General features: G+C 47.5%; 1 protein-coding gene and 2 long non-coding RNA genes across 17 annotated transcripts in view; 1 reads left to right on the forward strand and 2 right to left on the reverse strand.

The window, feature by feature from the left end:
• Positions 1-18861, reverse strand: part of NAV2 (neuron navigator 2) — an 820834-nt gene that overhangs the window by 433127 nt on the left and 368846 nt on the right. For 8 of the 15 annotated variants that reach the window (XM_085011764.1, XM_085011752.1, XM_085011751.1 and 5 more), the window contains exon 1: positions 8122-9261. The exons of the other annotated variants lie outside the window; for them this stretch is intronic. In XM_085011764.1, the coding sequence (XP_084867890.1) occupies positions 8122-8379 (258 nt within the window). In that variant the 5' untranslated portion in view covers positions 8380-9261. Of the gene's footprint in view, positions 1-8121; positions 9262-18861 lie in introns of those variants that run through there. 15 annotated transcript variants of the gene reach the window in all.
• LOC146405339 (uncharacterized) overlaps positions 1-18861 on the forward strand; it is an 855846-nt gene that overhangs the window by 192925 nt on the left and 644060 nt on the right. The window lies entirely within an intron of this gene.
• Positions 12485-16955, reverse strand: LOC146405342 (uncharacterized). Its single transcript, XR_014837229.1, has 2 exons — positions 15077-16955; positions 12485-14381 (listed from the first exon to the last, which is right to left on the reverse strand). It is a non-coding gene; the product is annotated as an uncharacterized LOC146405342 (long non-coding RNA).

Raw genomic sequence — 18861 nt, forward strand, 5'->3', positions numbered from 1 at the left:
AGAACAGACTTGTGGTTGCCAAAAGGGAGGGGGAGCGAGTGGGATGGACTGGGAGTTTGGGTAGATGCAAATAATTGCATTTGGAGTGGATAGACAATGAGATCCTGCTGTATGGCACAGGGAACTATATCTAATCACTTGCGATGCAATATGATGGAGGATAATGTGAGAAAAAGAATATATATATATATATATATATATATATGGCTGGGTCACTTTGCTGTACAGCAGATATTGACAGAACATTATAAATCAACTAGAACAGAAAAAATAAAAATCTTTAAAAAATGGCTTTTAGGATTTTTTTTTTTAAAAAGTGCTTTCACACTTGCTGTTTCAGAACCTTGACTTTGAGGGAGTTCCCGTTGTGGCGCAGTGGTTAACGAATCCGACTAGGAACCATGAGGTTGTGGTTCGGTCCCTACCCTTGCTCAGTGGGTTAACGATCCAGCGTTGCCGTGAGCTGTGCCGTGAGCTGTGGTGTAGGTTGCAGACGCGGCTCGGATCCCACGTTGCTGTGGCTCTGGCGTAGGCCAGTGGCTACGGCTCCGATTCGACCCCTAGCCTGGGAACCTCCATATGCCGCAGGAGCGGCCCAAAGAAATAGCAAAAAGACCAAAAAAAAAAAAAAAAAAAAAAGAAAAGAACCTTGACTTTGAGATCAAACAGATAAGGGTTCAAATTCTGAGTCTATCACATGCCAGTTGCACAACTTGGAAAAGCAGCTTAACCTCTCTCACCCTTGGTTTCTTTAAAGGGTATTTATGGTATAAGATGCTTAAACCAGTGTCTCATTCATAATGATCACCTCCATTAAGCTTCACAACAACTCTTCAAAAAAAGGTAGAGCAAGTATCATCCCATCCATTTTATAGATGACGCAAACAGAGCTCAAAAGACCATATCATTTATTGAAAGTCATGCAGTCAAGTATCAAAAGAGACAAAACTAGAACCAGCGTTGCTGACTCAGAGCTATCATTTCTATTCTCTTCGGGAAGTAGCTTCTACCTAATGAGATTTTGTGAGAATTGAATGAAAACATACATGCCTGGTGCCATGCATTATGCCAGGAAAGGGCAAAGCTTTGTCAGTGTGAGTGCCCATTATCATAATTACTTTTACTGTGTCACACTTGTGAGTAACTGATTTTGTTCAAAGGCTCCAAAAGAACCTCATAATTATCTTGATAAGCCCCCATCCTACCCTATCTTCTCACTTATGGAGGCAGAGGAGGTTGGCACAAACCAAAATTCACTGAAGGTAGTACAGTTTCATTTAGAAGGAGAGAGAAAATATGCTGAGCCTGAGGGGCCATTGTTTGCAAAACACAAGAGAGGGTCTGTTTTCCTTGGGAAATGGAGCACTAAATCATGAGTCATTCCCTACGTTCTGTGTGGGCAACTTGGGGTTCCTGTGAAAACTTTTGTGTCACTCGCTAGTGTCTTGTGTGGACTGAAGCACAAAAGCCTGACCCACTTTTGTTCCCAAAAATCACATGAACCATTCTGCCCAAGACATTCTAGGGACACACTGTCCATCTGCTTGAACAATGTGACCAAGAGACAGAGTCACCATTGAAACTGGCCCTGTGGCTATTCGTAAAGCACCACTGGGCAGCTGGCCATGCCTTAGGGCACCTTAATGACCAAACTGATCACAAGGTCCAGCTCCCACCACAATCATGACAGCCTAAAGGGAAGAGGACTTTCCTTCTGCCTTCAGAACAATAAGAAGTCATGCAGAGGTCCAATCAATGGGACTTTCCATTCGTGGTCCCTGGTAGCACCATTGGACCGGCCAGTTCCACTCATCCACCTTAAGAGTGCCAACTCTGCGTGTACAATAAGTTTGGTTTGCAGCAGATCCCTCAGCTTGGTTAGGGCTATGGAGATGGCATGTTTGGGCCCAAGCTGTGGAGGTTTCATTTCACAGCTCTGGATGTGCCTCATTTAGAAGACATTGTTCTTAATTTACTCTTGCCCCGCATTTATCTAACCAAAGCCCCACTGTGCTCTCTGCTTTTCACAGTGCTAGTCATCTGCCCTCCATGCAATCAGCCATGCACGTGGGAGACAGAGAGGTAGGACGTAAAGAACATGAGCTTGGAATGAGGCAGATCTGGTTTCCAAACTTGGCTCTGACCTTGGGTAATAAAAATAGGCAATAATGCATATTCCTTGCTTATTACATGCCAAGCTCTGTGCTCAGCAACCTACTTGTATTACCTCATTGAATCCTCTCAGACAACTTATAAGCATCACCATTTCTGCTTTATAGATGAAGACACTGACATTAAAAGCTGTTGAGTAACTTGCCCAAAGCCTGGATTAGAACCCAGGTCTGTCTCTTGATTAAGTCTAATCTACCATTTAAAACTGTCTCCAAGTGATAACTTCCTTTGGTTTCAGCTTCCTCAAATGACAGGCATGGACTACTTTATATTTTATCCAGTTTCTTCTTCTTCTTCTTTTTTTTTTTTGTCTTTTTTGCCATTTCTTGGGCCGCTCCCGTGGCATATGGAAGTTCCCAGGCTAGGGGTCTAATCAGAGCTGTAGCTGCCAGCCTACGCCAGAGCCACAGCAACGCGGGATCCGAGCCGAGTCTGTGACCTACACCACAGCTCACGACAACGCTGGATCATTAACCCACTGAGCAAGGGCAGGGATCGAACCCACAACCTCATGGTTCCTAGTCGGATTCGTTAACCACTGCGCCACGACGGGAACTCCCTTTTATCCAGTTTCTTATGCCTCACATTAGAATTTATACACACACCCACATATATACATACATATATACACAAATATGAAATCACTGCAGTCTACTGCCTGGCACAAAGCAGATGCCCCATAACTATTCCCTTCTTTGCTGATGAGACTGATTCTAAGAAATAAGAATCTCTGACCTTAAGCCAAAATCTCACTGGGTGGTTTGGCTTTTTCAGACTGGCTTCAGGAGCTTCACTAAGGCCTAATTAAAACACCTCTCTAAAGGCTACATCTCTTATGTCTTATAAATAAATAAAACGGGACACCAAGATTTGGTGCTGCAATCTTGGTCCCACCACAGGAAGGGAGTGTGAGAAGTGGGAAGCAAACCTAGCTATTCAGAAAGCTGGAAATCAGGCTGTAATTCCTCCAGCCTGGCCTTTGATGTGTGTGAGCTTACATGTGCTCATTATTTTAAGTTGTTCCATGTGTATATATTTGTATATGTGTATGTATGTGTATATATACACATATCCAGAAGTAGATGTATTTATACACACATACATATATACACACACGTAATGATACCCTAAATTAGCCACCCATCCCACCCTTCAAGTGTCTTCAGAAAATTAACCCCTGGAATAAGCAATAATATGTGAACTATAAACATTCTTCCAAGCTGGCAGATAACCACACTACGCATTCCCCTCCAAGAGCTGAGGAAGAGAAGAAAGGGAATAACACAATAGCAGAAAAATGCACTAATCAAATCCATAATCAACTTTGATGATGGAGCAAGGATTCTAATCAAAACACAATGGGGCAAAGCTGCAACAGGTTGTACGCTTGGAGCTGCGCTCTCTTCCCAGCGGCCTCGCCTGAGCTTTCCTTTTAAACATCTAAAACACCCACAGAGGATTTCAATCACTTCTAATTACTTTTTTTAAAGAAATGAGTTGGAAGTGGAACACCGGGCTCCTAAAACCAGGAAATATCAAAGTATTATACATATAATTCTTCCCCCCACGCAACTGCTTCTTAAAAAATAGGTTAACCTCTCCTCCAACAGCTCAGGAGCATTCCTTATCTGAAGGTCGGCTGGACAGGGTTTCTGAACTAACACAGCGCAGGTCTCTAAAACAATTCTTAGCACATGGTCATAATTTATACACCATGTTAACAGAGCAGATGCTATAAATGTTCGTTCTTGGGGGAAGGCCCAGGTATCCCAGCACCAGGAAGGGAATTCGGGAGGGATGGGTGGCGAAGAGCTGTTCCACTCCTCAGGGGTCGAAGCCCCTGCTGTAGGTTTGTGGGAGGGATTCAAGGTGAGGGGCTTGGCGAGTTGACAGTGGGGCTGCACCTAAAAGCTATTTGCTGGCTACGTTAGGTCTTTTCACACTTGATGGAGATGGAGAGCAGGTTTGAGGGAGAACAGGCTGTCACTAGCTGAGAGTTAATAAAAACCATGAGAGTGGCCTCCTTTCCCCTCTAACTACCATGTTGAATATTCTGAACCCTAAGCTAATAATAATAATCACTGTCATTTCCCAAGGGTCTGCTATGAACCAGGTCTTTTATGGACATCATCGCTCCACTTTTTCACAACGACCCTGCATGCTCAGGATTACTATCCACCACGAAGCCAGCATGCAAATCCAGTCCTTCTACTGGAGAAGCCTTTGTTCTTTGCTCATCATCCCTTTTTAAAAGGAAGATACGGAAGGTGTTCTGTGAAGGTGCAGTGTCCCTGGGGCGACATCAACTCCTGCTCTGCACGACCGCTTGGCCCTGCTCTTCCTCCTTCCCTGGCACACTCAGCTCACCCCATCCCCTCCGCCACCCAGCCATTCCTGCCAGGATGTGGAGCCTGCCATCTCCTGCCTCCTCCATGAGGTCCTCTGGACTTCTCCAGCCATTGTGGCTTTCCCCGCTTTCTTTGAGCCCAAGTCTACCTCTCAGCCTTTGTGTTGTGCACGCATGCTCTTGGTACATCAGGTATGCCTCCCAACTATAATATGTCCAAGGCCCAGGCTGGGTCTCTGGACCCTGTACCTCGGCCAGAGCATGAAGGAGGGAGGCAGCTATGAAGCGTGGAAGACCTGTAGGCTAGAAGCCAGACCAGCCTGAGCTGGACTCCCGGCTCCACCCTCCTGGAGCAGGATGACCCAGAGTATGTTTCTCTTCCTTGCTGAATCTCACTCCTCCAGCTCAACAACTAGAGCGGAGGTCTTAGAAATCTGGCCTGCGAGTAATCGGAAAGTCCCTATGATTTTCTCACTTTAACATTCTGGTTAAGCACATGGAGTCCAGAACCAGGCTGTCCAAATCCTAACCCTACTTCTGCTACTCATGGGGTTAGGTAACCAGTCTTTGCCTCAGTTTTCTCATGTGGAAAATGAGAATGAAAACACCTCACTAGATTGTTTTAGGAATCAAATGAGGTCTTTTAGAACAATTCCTGGCACATAGGAAGTGCTATGTGATGACTTGCCATGATTATATTATTGTTGCTAAAGAAAATATTATAGCAAATCATTGTCATAGAAAATGTTATAGCTGCTTTAAGTGTTGCTGTGAGGGTGAAATTAGATCATATGTAAAGAGCCTGGCACATCAGGCTCTCAACAAGTGGTCACACCCTTCCCCCATCTTCCTACCATGCCTGATGCTGGGTAAATCCCTGTGAACCGAATGATACCTTCTCAGGGCTGGAGAGGATAAGCTATGCCTTTTCTCACTGAGAGGCTATTAGATCTACATACAATAAGGCCCCATCTCTTGGTTTAGCAGTACATATAGCTCATTTTATTAGGTATTTCCTATTTGCCAGACACTGGGCTTTGCATATGTTACTTATCCATGTATATAAATATGTATATATAAACACATGTATGTATGATGACACCTTAAGTATGTTTCTCTTAATCCTCACAATTTGCATGGTTGTTGATGCCCATTTTTACAGATGGGGACACTGAGGCCCAGAGAGGTTAACTGACTAGGTCACCCAGCTAGGACCTGGTGGAGACAGGACACTACAGACATCCATTTGAGTTTAAAGCCTGTGCTACTGACCACTGCATAACCCAGCCTTCTCTCCAAAGCCCCCTGAAGAAAGGGGGGGTCAGAGGCCCCAAGGTATCCTTTGCCATTTAACACATCATCTCTTGAGTATCTTCTGGTGATAAATACCAGGTTTTGAATCTAGGCTTACCAGATGTCAAGCCAGACACCATCCTCAAGCCATATGGAGAGGCTTTCCTGGATGGTGAATGGGCACTATGTTGGGCAGAAGAGTAGGAAAGCCCTGCCCAAAGATGGGGAAGACCCTTTGCCAATGTCACTCTGATTCCAGGGTGGGGCAGTGAGAACAAAGATCTGTGCCTGGCACAGAGAAGAGCCCACAGACATCCTGGCAGACATGGATAGAGGAACGGTAGGCTGGTAAAAACCAGCATAGCCCACTGGGAAGTGGCCAATTTCCTTAGCAGTCCAACCAAACCATCCTCAGGGTCAGTGTCCAAAGTCCCATGGAGGGCAAGGCAGGTGGACGGGGGGTAGCCTGGGGACTGTGGGCCAAGGCCAAGTGTGAGAAGACAAGCCTTGAGGGAACTGGACCATGCCAATCCCTCTGGCAGCAGCTGGACATCATGTTTTTCAGGGAAGAGAGTGATGAATCACCTTCTCAGAGCCTGCCCATCCCGAGTCCTCTGACAATGTTTGCTAAATGAATGTCAGATGGGCAATGCAGGACTATTCCATGGTCCACTTTCCCTCTCATTCCTCGGGTCCTCCTCATCAGGCTGGAGCATGTGTGTCACATCCTGGAGTCACTGCTCTGGCCTCCCACATACTGCCCACCACACCTTATAAGCCACACCTCTAGAGGTGGAGGGGAAACCCTCACAAGAGTGCAACCTCAAGCTCAGTCCCATTTCAAAGCCCGCTGTACAAACCCTGTGATGAATAGCAGAAAAAGAGTGCAGAGCACAAAACTCTAGCAGAGACAGGCCCTGGGAGCATCGGGGGAAATCTTGCCTTCCTCCCACACGCCATCACTCAAACCTGTCAGCTTCCAAAAATGTTTAGCAAGTGCAGCAGCAAGGGGCATGCTTATCAGCCTGGCGTGGGAGCTTAATCTGCTTGGAGGGCCTTCTCCAGCCTGGAGTTCCAAAAGTCTGCTTACAATTAGCTTCCAGCTCCAGTTCCTCCATCAGAAAGGCTAGGAATGTGTTGAGTTCTTGCCTCTGATCAGAGAAAGCTCCAGGAGAAGGTGGAGACAGTGTCAGCAGAGATTAAGTGCCAAAAAGGTCAGCTGGTCTGTTGCCACTTCCCTGACACCAGCCCCAAACTACCTCCCCCGCTGGCTTCCCGCCTCTCCTGACTGGGACAGTCACATCCGTCAGGTTTGCCTGTCCCCAAAAGTCCCTGCTGACTAGCTGCCAAGAAAATACAGCATGCCCCTGCTCCCTCCTACCAGAAGAGGGAAAAAAAGCAGCAGAGAGGGCAGGAGGCCAGGAGAACCTGATTGGCCCTTGTTGATTTCCTTAAAAGAGACTGCATGGCTAGGGCCTGTCACCCAGCCGAATTGGGTGATGCGGGCTCTGTCTAGAAAGGTAGAAGTCACCCAATTCTTTTCAAGCCATCCCTCCACCCCCACCTCCAGTCACCCAGGCTACCGGCACCAGAACCTACTACTCAAGAAGGAGGGGCTTAGCTTCGGGCCGCCATTCTGAAGCAGCCACCCCGGCCCCACCGCAACCGCCAGCCAGCCGGGACGCTAGGAGTCTCCAGCTGCCTGCCTCGGCTGGTGCACTGGGAGCTCCTACTGCAGTCCCAGCGCCGTGTCTGGAATCCTCTCAGCCCAAAGGATGGCGCAGGGACAGGCATCTTCAAGCCGGGAAGCAGGTACACTGCCAGCCCCAGATCCTTTTTCCCCCCGGATCTTGCAGCCAGGCCAGGGCGCCGTGAAGCCCAATGAGGCCTCAGACCATTCCTTCGCAGGGACGGAATCTCTGCAGAACCGACAGACACACAGCTACCGCCGCAGACATTGCCTTCTTTGGGGCCAAGCCCTCAACATGCAGAAACTGACATTTCCAGCGCCGCGCACGTTTTTCTGAGATCCCCGACCATGCACCCCCACCCCCACCTCAAGGAAACAGCAGACGAGTCCGCAACCCGGTCTTGCACAGCTCCTTAAGGCAAACCTCGGTCACCCGGGCCACACCCACTGACCAGCCCACTCTCCGCGCGCATTCCCCAATCTGCCGGCCTAAGTGGAACGGTTTCCACTCCTAGCACACAGGGTAGCCCTTTCCTCTTTCCAGGTGTGCCAACCAATCCCCTCAAAAAAGTATTCACCCTTCCCCCAGAATAGTGCCCCTGCACACAGCGCCTCTCACCTGGGTATCGAACCCGTTTTCCACCGAGCCGCTCATCCGCAGTGGGAGCCCCTCCCCCGTCGGCTCCTGCAGCCCCTGCGATTTCAGGGGGATCTGGCTAGGGTAGGTGGTCTTGCTCACTTCCACCTTGCTTCCCAACTTGAGATAGCAGGGCTGGGGGCCGGCCCGGGCTGGGGGCACGTGCAGGATGGGTGCGGCGCTGTGCACGGGTTTGGGTAGTCCCGACTTCATTTTGGAGGCGACCAGGATGGCCGGCATCTTCTCCCGGGGCTTCGGCTTTCCCAGCACGTCCCTGGCAGCGGCGGCGGAGGCGACCGCTAAAGGCAGCGCGGGCAGCAGAGGAGGCGCCGGGCTTCGGCCCGCAAGGCGCCCACCACCAGCCGAAGGAAAGAAAAAGAAAAAAGAAAAAAAAAAAAAATCCCCGGACCCGGGATCTCGGAGCAATCCGGCGAGGGCGCCTTCGGGGTGTGGGGATACGGCCGAGGACTGGTCGCTGCTCTCAGCTGGTCCCACCTGGACGGATGCTGCAGCCTGGTTTCACGCCGGTCTTGAGTGGTCTGTTCAAGGGTTCTGGGAGCTCAAGAGCTGTTGCCTCTTGCGATTCTCCTCCTGGGAACCCAAGGCTTGGACGCCCATATTAACCTGTCACTGCATCTCCGAAGTGAGGAGGCTCCTTTGGAAGACAAGTGGCGGGGACCCACGCCTCCCGCTCCGGGAGGTTGTGGGTTGTGAACTGGCGATCTAAGGAGCCAGCAGCAGAAGGGAGGGAAAGAGCGATAGGAGGAAGGAGAGGGAGGGCGCACAGAGCTGGAGATGTCTTCACCTAGAGACAGCTGCTGCCCTGATCGCTAGCACCGCAATGTCACCCGCGACGCAGAGGCGCGGCGAGAGCCCCCGAAAGGTCTCTTTAGGCGTGACAGTCAGTCACCACTGCCGGAAGCCCCCTGGACAGATAGCACCTCAGCGCCTGCGGATTGCACATGCTCCGTATGTTATAGTGCAGCAAGGCTGTGGCCGTGGGGCGCGGGCACCGGGACACGCGGCTGGCAGGCTGGGCAGGGTAGAGCTAGACAGCGACCGCCGCGCTTCCCGAGAAGGCTGCGCCGGCTGCGGGGCTCCGCGCAGGGGAGGACAGTCTGCGACCCGCGCGGCTGCGGCGCGCGCTGACAGCCCGGGCCGCCCCGACACTCCGATTGGCCCGCGGCGGGCCAATCAGAGGCCGCGGCTCTCACTGCAAAGGGGGCGTGGCCTCAACTCCCAGGCCGCCTCCGAAACTCTGGCCGCAAGTACAAAGCGGGCTGGTGGCCGCTCTGCAGCGCTGCTCCCGCCGCGCGCTTCCCTGTGGGCCGACACCCCCGCGTCCCTGAAACCTTTTGAAAAATGCCCTTTCGAACGCAAGCTCCCGCCTGGGGGCTTGGCGGGTACGGATCGGGGGAAGTTTGTTTCCTTTTTCAAATTGTTCTGGTCACCTTAACGGTCTGAGGCTTCCGGAGTCGCGCCTGCAGCCCCGCGGCCCCCCATCTGGTCTGGGCAGGGCCGTTCCTCTTCTCCCGCGTTAAAGACGCGCCAGCCATTTCTTCTCTTTTGCCAGCTCTTCCAGGCGGGCTGGGGGGCCTCGGAATAGCTTCCTCTCCAACTTTCAAAGACAGCACATTTCACTTAACTATTTGAAGTATTTATAGGCAAATACAATACCCTGAGAAGCCTCCTGCCCCAAGACAGCTCCTGCTTGCAACCTACCACAGACTGTAATTAGAGTGGCCAGAGGAAGCCAGGAGAAGCTCCATGACCCGGATGGCTCAGGCCAAGTCTCTCTGCGTTTAATGTAGGAGCCCCTCCCTGTCCGCGCGTGGGAAGCACCGGCTCCACAGGTTCCTCGACTTTAATTCCCCCGAGAATTTGTCTCAGGTACCCAATGGGTTTCTCGCTGGGAATTGGAAGATATGATATGGGCAGGCCAGACCCCTCTAATTCATAGGAGAGCTTTCACCCAGTAGAACTTCCGGATTTAAATCAGGCAAGTTCTTTGACTTTGCATCCATCCTTATAAAGCTTTGGTTTTCACTTAGAGTAAGGAGGGGGTTTGACTATGTATGTATTATACCCTGTTGTTTGAATAAATGAGATAGCTTATGACGGTCCTTTAGCATAGGTCCCTGGAGAAGTGAGAGCCCAGTAGAAATTGGGTATTATTCCCCTCCACCTTTTTTTTGTTTTGTTTTTTAGGGCCTCACCCGAGGCACATGGAGGAACTTAGGCTAGGGGTCTAATCAGAGCTGTAGCGCCGGCCTAAGCCACAGCCACAGCAACGCAGGATCCGAGCAGTGTCTGCGACCTACACCACAGCTCACTGCAACGCGGGATCCTTAACCTACTGAGTGAGGCCAGGGATCGAACCCCAAACCTCATGGTTCCTAGTCGTTACCGTTGCGCCACTACGGGAACTCCGTTATTCCTATTATTGAATTACTGCTACTTGCAAACAGCTCCCCCCCACCCAGTGATCACTGTTTATAAGTTGTTTGTCTCTCCTCTGTCTCTGAGATACAGATTTTCACAGTATGTTCACCCTATAGCCTGGTTTTCAGTGCTGATAGCATTTATTTGTCATTATTCAGATCTCAGGAAACTTCAAAGTTTTAAAACAATCTCTTAAAGCAGCATTAAGAAATGAGATGACTTTTTACCCTGCCCTGTTCTCTCTCCCCACCTTATCTCCACCAGTTCTATGTAGCAACTTTGTACTCTAGTGAGGCTGAAATGTACAGTCTTGTATATAATTTCAAGTATTCCTTCCTCTGAAATTAAAGCACATATGGTCTGTGCCACTTACTTAGCACTCAGCCCTTTATCATCTGATGCCACCTTTTTATTTATCATTTTATGTTTATTTTCCTCTTAAGGAGTAGGCCTCTTGGAGTTCTCATCATGGCTCAGCAGGTTAAGCACCCAACATTGTATCCTGGAGGAGGTGAGTTCCATATGCTGCCTCACTCAGTGGGTTAAGGATCTGGCATTGTCAGCAAGCTGTGATGTAGGTCTCAGATGCAGTTCAGATCTGGCTTTGCTGTGGTTGTGGCACAGGCTGGCAGCTGCAGCTCAGATTTGACCCCCTTGCCTTCGAACTTCCTCCTACACAGGTGCGGCCCTAAAAAGAATTGAAAAAAAAAAGAGTAGGCCTTTTGAAGTTAGGAACTGTGTTCTTAGGCTTCACCAGATTCTCTTAGCACTGAGTATAATGCTGTGGACAGGATAGCTACCCAGATTGTTATTGAATGAACGAGTGAATGGTACTAGCAGCAGTTCTCCAAGGGGAGGGGCTTTTAGATACAGGTACATAAGGTATTAAACCTTGGAACTCTCCTTACCAGAAAGCTCGTTCTACCAGATGTAGCAAGAGTTGTAGAAATATATTGCAGTCTTCAACTTTAAAGGTCATGGAAATATTCCAAAGTATTTCCATGGCCCTAGTGCAGTTTTTCTCAGTGTGGTCCCGCAGACCACCGGCAGCAGCATCAACACCTGGAATTTTGTTTGGAAAGCCCCACCCCAGACCTTCTGAGTCAAAAGTCCTAGAGGTGGGGCCGGGTGATCTAGGTTTACCAAGTATGTAATCCAGTGATTCTGATGCACTCTGAAGTTTCAAAACTTCCACCCTAATGAATATATCATGCATTCAGTGCTCTTCTAGGGCTGCTTAAGCCTTAATATACATAAGAATTACTGGAGATCTGGCTAAAATACAAATTCTAATTCAGCAGGTCTGGAATGGGGCTGAGATTCCGGTTTCAGAGGAAGCTCTCAGGTGACACCCAGGCTGGTGGTCTGGAGCTCCCACTTTGAGTAGTAAGGCTAAACCATAGTTGCAAAGTGGTTTCATCTCAAGGGCCAACTCTAGTGAACTGACTTTGTGTCACACTGTGCTGAGTAGAATTCTGAGGGCCCATCTGTTTAGTTAAGTTGGAAACAGCAGCCAGATCAATTAATAACGTCTGTCTTGGGTACAGAAATAGAAGTAGTGACATGTATGCTATGTATTTGCCAACTTGGAGCTCCCATTTACATTATATTTGCTACCAGAGTAATTTTTTGGATTCTGATCCCCTCAAAGATGAACTAATAGAAAAACACAGTGCATTCTCTTTTAAAGAGTACCTCTTCCCAATACTCTGGGATTTGGCAAACATGACCATTCGCCTTAACCTTGTGTGATTTATTTAACTGAAGGCTAATAGTTTCTCATCTTTCTTGAAGGAAAATGAGTGAATCTTTCCGCCTATTTCCAAATTTCTTGCCCTGCTTCCTCATCACTTTTAGTATTATTTGCTCTTTCCTGGAACATTTTTTCATTTCCCTTTATATCTTTCCTATAAACCCTCATTTCCTTCTTTTTTTTTTAATGATTTTTATTTTTATTTTGTCTTTTTTTTGCTATTTCTTGGGCCGCTCCTGCGGCATATGGAGGTTCCCAGGCTAGGGGTCGAATCAGAGCTGTAGCCGCCAGCCTACGCCAGAGCCACAGCAACGCAGGATCCGAGCCACGTCTGCAACCTACACCACAGCTCACGGCAATGCCGGATCGTTAACCCACTGAGCAAGGGCAGGGACCGAACCTGCAACCTCATGGTTCCTAGTCGGATTCGTTAACCACTGCGCCACGAGGGGAACTCCCTCATTTCCTTCTTTAAAGCAAAAGTAATTCGTCATTACAACCAGACAAGAGGAAAAAACAGTTTTTCCCCCCTGGGTCAAAATAGATAATTGCAAGATTCCTCCTTAAATAAGACCATCTCAAATTATAAAAATATCCTATAAAGTTACTCCTTCCACATGGCTGCTGTTTGAACATGAATGAAGTCATTTTAAACCAATAAGTTTGGCAAGCATTGGTCGTTAAGAAGTCACTGGTCCAGAAACTAGCATAAGCTGTTTTGGAAAGAACACACTATCCAGGTTTTTTGAGAAAAAAAATCCGTTATTTTTTATAATATGCACTATGGACAGTCCACTGTTTTAAATCCCAACTTTGACAACCCTTCCTTTGTTCTGTCTGACTCTAAACTTTCAACATCACCCAAATGCCAGCTTGAAACATATAATCAAAGCTCTCAGGACCACTGAATCATCCCAAGAGTTTGGACAAATCTGTGCTTGTTAAGAGCCACCCTCAAATAGGGATGTGCCAGCTGCATCTTCAGTATCAGCCACTGGTGATTAGTTGAGTGGAAATTAGGCTTCAGAGCTGACCTGCCAGTGACCAGCCCCATCAACCCATCTTTTATCTGAGTTCAAGACCCTCGGCTATTCCTGACCTTCCAAGAAGATAATCTCGTGAGAGGCTGAAGCATCTAAACCTCATCCTACCACAAAAAATGCAGGATCTGGGGAAAGAATCAACAGGCTCTTGAAGATCCCTGCCTATAAATGATGGAGGGACACATCACAAGTCTCTGGAAGGTTCTAACAAGCAAAACAGCCTTGAGTTTTGGAGTGAAAAAGAAATCAGACTAGCTTATTTTCAAAAATGCACTTCTTAATTCTAGATGATATGAGTTGGCAACTTTTGATACATATCTCCAGGGTGGCACAAATTCTCACCTGTTGGTAGTGGCTGAATTGAGAGTGTTCCCATTTCAGGCTGCAGAGAAATTGGGGTAAGAACTTAAAACAGCTATTTAGAAAGTCTGCTCACCCCATCACCTCCTCCATTAGCTTCTAACCTACTGTCTTCCAGAGGGATCTGGGTTTTTTTTGTTTTGTTTTTTTAACGGTACCCTGGGCATATGGAAGGCCAGGGATCAAATCCAAGCCACAACTGTGACTTAACCATAGCCACATCAACACCAGTTTCTTAACCCACTGTGCCAGCTGGTGGTGGGGGTGGTGAGGGGGATGGAACCCACACTTCAGCAACAACCAGAGCTGCCACAAGGACATGCTGGATCCTTAACCTGCTGTGCCACAGCAGGAACTCTCTGGGCTGTATTTTGAAAGCTGAAGACTGTAGGGTTTTTCTCACCTGTAGATGCTGGAATGTAAGGAGTATGTGTGACTGTGTGTGTGTTGTGTGTGTGTTTATAGGTGTCTGAGGCAATAGCCTTGACTAAATGTCGAACAACTATATAGTAAACTATTTGTTAATCAGATATGATGGGGCTCAGTTATTAATTCAGCAAATCAATGGTTGAGAGCCAGAGTTCCCATCGTGGCTCAGCGGTTAATGAACCCAACTAGCATCCATGAAAATGTGGGTTCAATCCCTGGCCTCGCTTAGTGGGTTAAGGATCTGGAGTTGCCGTGAGCTGTGGTGTAGGTCACAGATGTGGCTGGAATCCCGCGTTGCTGTGGCTCTGGCCTAGGCCACTGGCTGTGGCTCCAGCTCCAATTGGACCCCTAGTCTGGGAACCTCCACATGCTGCAAGCGCAGCCCTAAAAAGACAAAAAAGACCAAAAAAAAAAAAAAATGGTTGAGAGCCAATAATGTACCAGGCTCTGGGCATTATGACAGGGAACAAATAAGAACAAGTGCTCATTCCTTGCTCTCAAAGTTCCAAGAATGATGCAACTGCTGTTTCCAGCCTGAAGGTTGCCCTTTTCCACAACTGAAAAACTGAGAGAACAGGGCAATCAAACAGGGAAATAACTGACAGACAGTAGAACTAATATTCCAATAGAAGCCTAAGAAGCACTGGGGGTTAAAGCACCAGAACCCGCCAAAAGACCTAGAATTCTGAATCTGTGTGTCTGCATGGTTTTGTTTTGTTTTATTTTTTCACTTTTTAGGGCCACACCTGTGGCATATGGAAGTTCCTGGGCTAGGGGTCAAATCTGAGCTGCAGCTGCCAGCCTACACCACAGCCACAGTAACACAGGATCCGAGCCTCATCTGTGAACTACACCGACGCTCACAGCAATGCCGGATCCTTAACCCACTAAGTGAGGCCAGGGATGGAACCTGGATCCTCAGGGATACTAGTCAGATTCGTTTCCTCTGCCGTAACGGGAATTCCTGTGTGTCTGCATTTTAAACAAGCACTCGGGTAATTCAATCACTTGGTCCTCACACTTTGCTTTGCAGCCTTGGCTATCCATCAGAGGCACCTGTGGAACTGAAAACCAAAAAACCAAAAAAACACAGGGCTGCCCAGGCTCCACCCTGGACCAATTAAATCAGACTCTTTGGGGGTGGGGCCCAAGCATCTGTCTATTAGTAAAACCCCTGGGTGCCGGCAGTTTGAAAAGCACTGCTTTAAGAAATGCTGTAAAGACTTTGCTCCCTCAACACTTTAGAGTGGGGATTATTGTGGCAATAATCTGGACAATTTTAATCAATGCGAACAGCCAGTTTGAAAAAACCCAAGCCTTCTATTACTATCTGTGCAAGATTTTCTTTTTTGAGAGACACACTCAGCTGGTCTAGCTGCCTTTGCAGCCCAAAGGCAGCTGGGTAATTGCCCAAATGTTGCCTGGGAGTCAGCGATGCAGACGGCATCAAGCAGCCTGACCTCTGCTCAGTGCAGGCCCCCAGGTAAGGACCAAGGATGCTCTGGCTGCTCCCTCCACACCATTTCCTCTTTTGGTTACTGCTGTCCTCCTGTGAGCCTTCATGCCTACCCTCTGACTCTGCCCCAGGCACCAGGCCTGGTGAGCATCTGCTGGGAGAGGCGCTCCTGGCCAGTGTCTGGCCGGCTGCAAGGAGGGGTGGGTGGTGCCCAGGGTTCAGGGCTCTCAGAGGAGGGCTTAGAGTGAAGTTAACTCTTTGGAGCTCTGTGCTTAGAAAAAGGTATGCTATATGAAAAATCTCAACAGTGGATCACTTTTAAAAAATCATGTAGACCTTTGGTATGCATTTTGTGATTCTTTTTCTTTTATTTAAAATGTATTTAACAAAATAAATTTTAAAAATTTATTGTTACATCTGGCTCCTGTTAAAATTTGCTAATATATTTATATGTGTTTACATATGTATAAGGAAATATGTTTACAAAGAGAAGGAAAAGGAAGAATCACATTACACTATTAAGAGCAGTTATTTCTGAGGAGCAAGTTAGGGGACTGGTAATTTCTTCTTATTTTTATATCACTTTTCTTTTTTGCTACACTGGCAGCATATGGAAGTTCCTAGGCTAGGGGTCGAATTGGAGATGCAGCTGCCGGCCTTTGCCACAGCCACAGCAACTTGGGATCTGAGCTGCATCTGCCATCTACACCACAACTGGCTGGCAACACAGGATCCTTAACCCATTGAGTGAGGCCAGAGATTGAACCCACATCCTCATGGACACTAAGGACATCCTCATAGACATTAAGAACCCACTGAGCCACAACAGGAACACCTGTATTTCTGTTTTAAAGTGTTGGACTTATGGCTGATTTCAACTTACTTTTCCATGGGATTTTTCTATATTTTTCAAACATCTTTACTTGTTTTAAATCTTTTTCTTTTTTTTTTTGTCTTTTTGTCTTTTTCTAGGGCCGCTTCCCGCGGCATATGGAGGTTCCCAGGCTAGGGAACTCCTGTTTTAATCTTTTACTTATTCAAGAACACTTATTATGCCCTCTAATGATATAGAAGTTAGTTCTTAGAAGTTCCTGTTGTGGCACAGTGGAAATGAATCCGACTAGTATCCATGAGGATGCAGGTTTGATCCCTGGCCTTGCTCAGTGGGTTAAGGATCCGGCTTTGCCATGAACTGTAGGTCGTAGATGCAGCTCAGATCCTGAGTTGCTGTGGCTGTGGCCAGCAGCTGTAGCTCCCATTTGACCTCTAGCCTGGAAACGTCCGTATGCCACAGGTGAGGCCCTAAAAAGCAAAAAAAAAAAAAAAAAAAAAAGGCGGGGGTCACTTATACCCTTCTCTGCTCTCTGCCTTTTCTGGCAAGAGTGAGGAGTCCTCTCCCAAACAAACAAACAAACAAACAAAAAACAGACAAAAATTTTATTAGCTGTCAAAGATGAAAATCCAGTTTTAGTTAAACTAAAATCCAGTTCAGTTAAATAGAGAATAGTTATATACATATATATATAAATATATAAGATCTATATATATCCAGCCGTCTGTATCCGTGGGCTCTGCATCCACAGATACAACCAGTAACAGATGGAAAGTGTACATCTTTGAAAATTCCAGAAAGTTCCAAAAAGCAAAACTTGAATTTGCTGTACCCCAGCCACTATTTACATGGTATTTACATAGCATTGACATTGTATTAGGTATTATATGTAATCCAGAGGTGACTTAAAGTATAGAGGAGGAGGATATATGTAGATTATATGCAAATGCTACGCCATCTTATATGAGGGACTTGAGCATCCCCAGATGTTGGTATCTAAGTTGGCACTGGAACCAGTCCCTTGCGTATACAGCAAAGTCAGACTTTGAAGGGTTCCCTTCTTTTAAGAAGCCAGGAACAGTTATTCCAGAGACCCTGCCTATTTCCCCTTCCTTCCAGAGAAGCAGCTCCTAATAGAATCCTCCTCTGCAGACATGCCAAGACCACCCCTGAGCAGGGGGACTGGGAAATCCGTCCTTTTCTGACTGATGTACGGAGCTGTCTCTAGAAGCTGCAATGCTAGCCTAAAGATAGTCCTCATCTCACAGAAAGAGAGAAGGTGGAGTAGAACGTGGGCCCCGGTATGCCTGAAACAAACCCTGCTGGACACATGTAAAAAGGAGTTCTGGTTCACACTACCCCTGGGCTGAGCTCAAAGCTCGTCTAAAAGCTGTCAGCAAAGCAGAGACACCCATGAGGATCTTTTGTGCCCTGAGATCATGCGTAGCCACTAAACATAAACAGCTGTGTTGATTTCCACCCGCTCTCCAAACCCAAGGCAAATAAAACCTCAGAGCTTGAAGGGTGAAAAAGAACAAAATATACGGGGATTCGCTTTTATTTTTTTGGCTTAGAAAGATCATTTTACAAACAGGGGGGCAAGACACTATTCAATCTTTTTTTGAAAAAAAAAATTGGCGTCTTTTTTGAAGCTCCACGTTGTGCAAGAATTTTAGACATCCAGTGATATATTTATCAAAGGTTTTTCCTCAAGGCGGTCTGGACATGCATCAAATAGGAATCTAACACTGTTCATCTCCCTAAGGCTGCACCAAAGACTGTCAAAGCTGTCATCCCGACTTCCTCATTTCCATAAAGACCATCTTTTCGAATTTGGGGATGTTGAATGAATTCCTATTCGGGATCATTTGCTCGTTAGGGTTTTATCCTTTCTAAGATGGGAGTGGGGGGGGACCCTGAAGAGTTGAGTTTGGAAATGGAGAATCCATTCTTCCAAGGCATCTGGTCTGCAAGGCTGACTTCCTGCTGAGTTATCAAAGACAGGTTTCTAGAATCTCCTCCCATGACCATTTTAGCTCTTTCCTCGTCTTTGATCCTTTATTCTTGACTTCCAATCCTTTCCAGAATGCACAACCCCATTTTCCTCTGCCTTCCCTGGAGGAGGAACCCGTTAGCACTGCTTTTTGTTTTCAGGGTCTTCTCTGAATGATGCCAAGGAGGGAAAAGACTGGGGCTGGAGTCAGGCAAACCTGGGTGGGAAGCCTGATTTCATCTCTCACTGACAGAGCCAGGGTCACTTCATGTCTCTGACCCTCAGTTTGGTCATCATGGGAATGGGAATGATGGTAACTAGCTCACTGGGTTGTTGCAAGGATTTGGGATAATGGAGGCAGAGGGCCTGGAGTGACTGAGTCTAGAATCTTGTAGGGGCTCTACTCTTCATTCA

This window comes from Sus scrofa, chromosome 2, assembly GCF_054392235.1.
Source record: "Sus scrofa isolate SSC_HxYL_T2T_F1_AM1 chromosome 2, Sscrofa_HxYL_maternal_Yorkshire_Landrace_v2.0, whole genome shotgun sequence".
Classification (NCBI taxonomy): Eukaryota; Metazoa; Chordata; class Mammalia; order Artiodactyla; family Suidae; genus Sus; species Sus scrofa.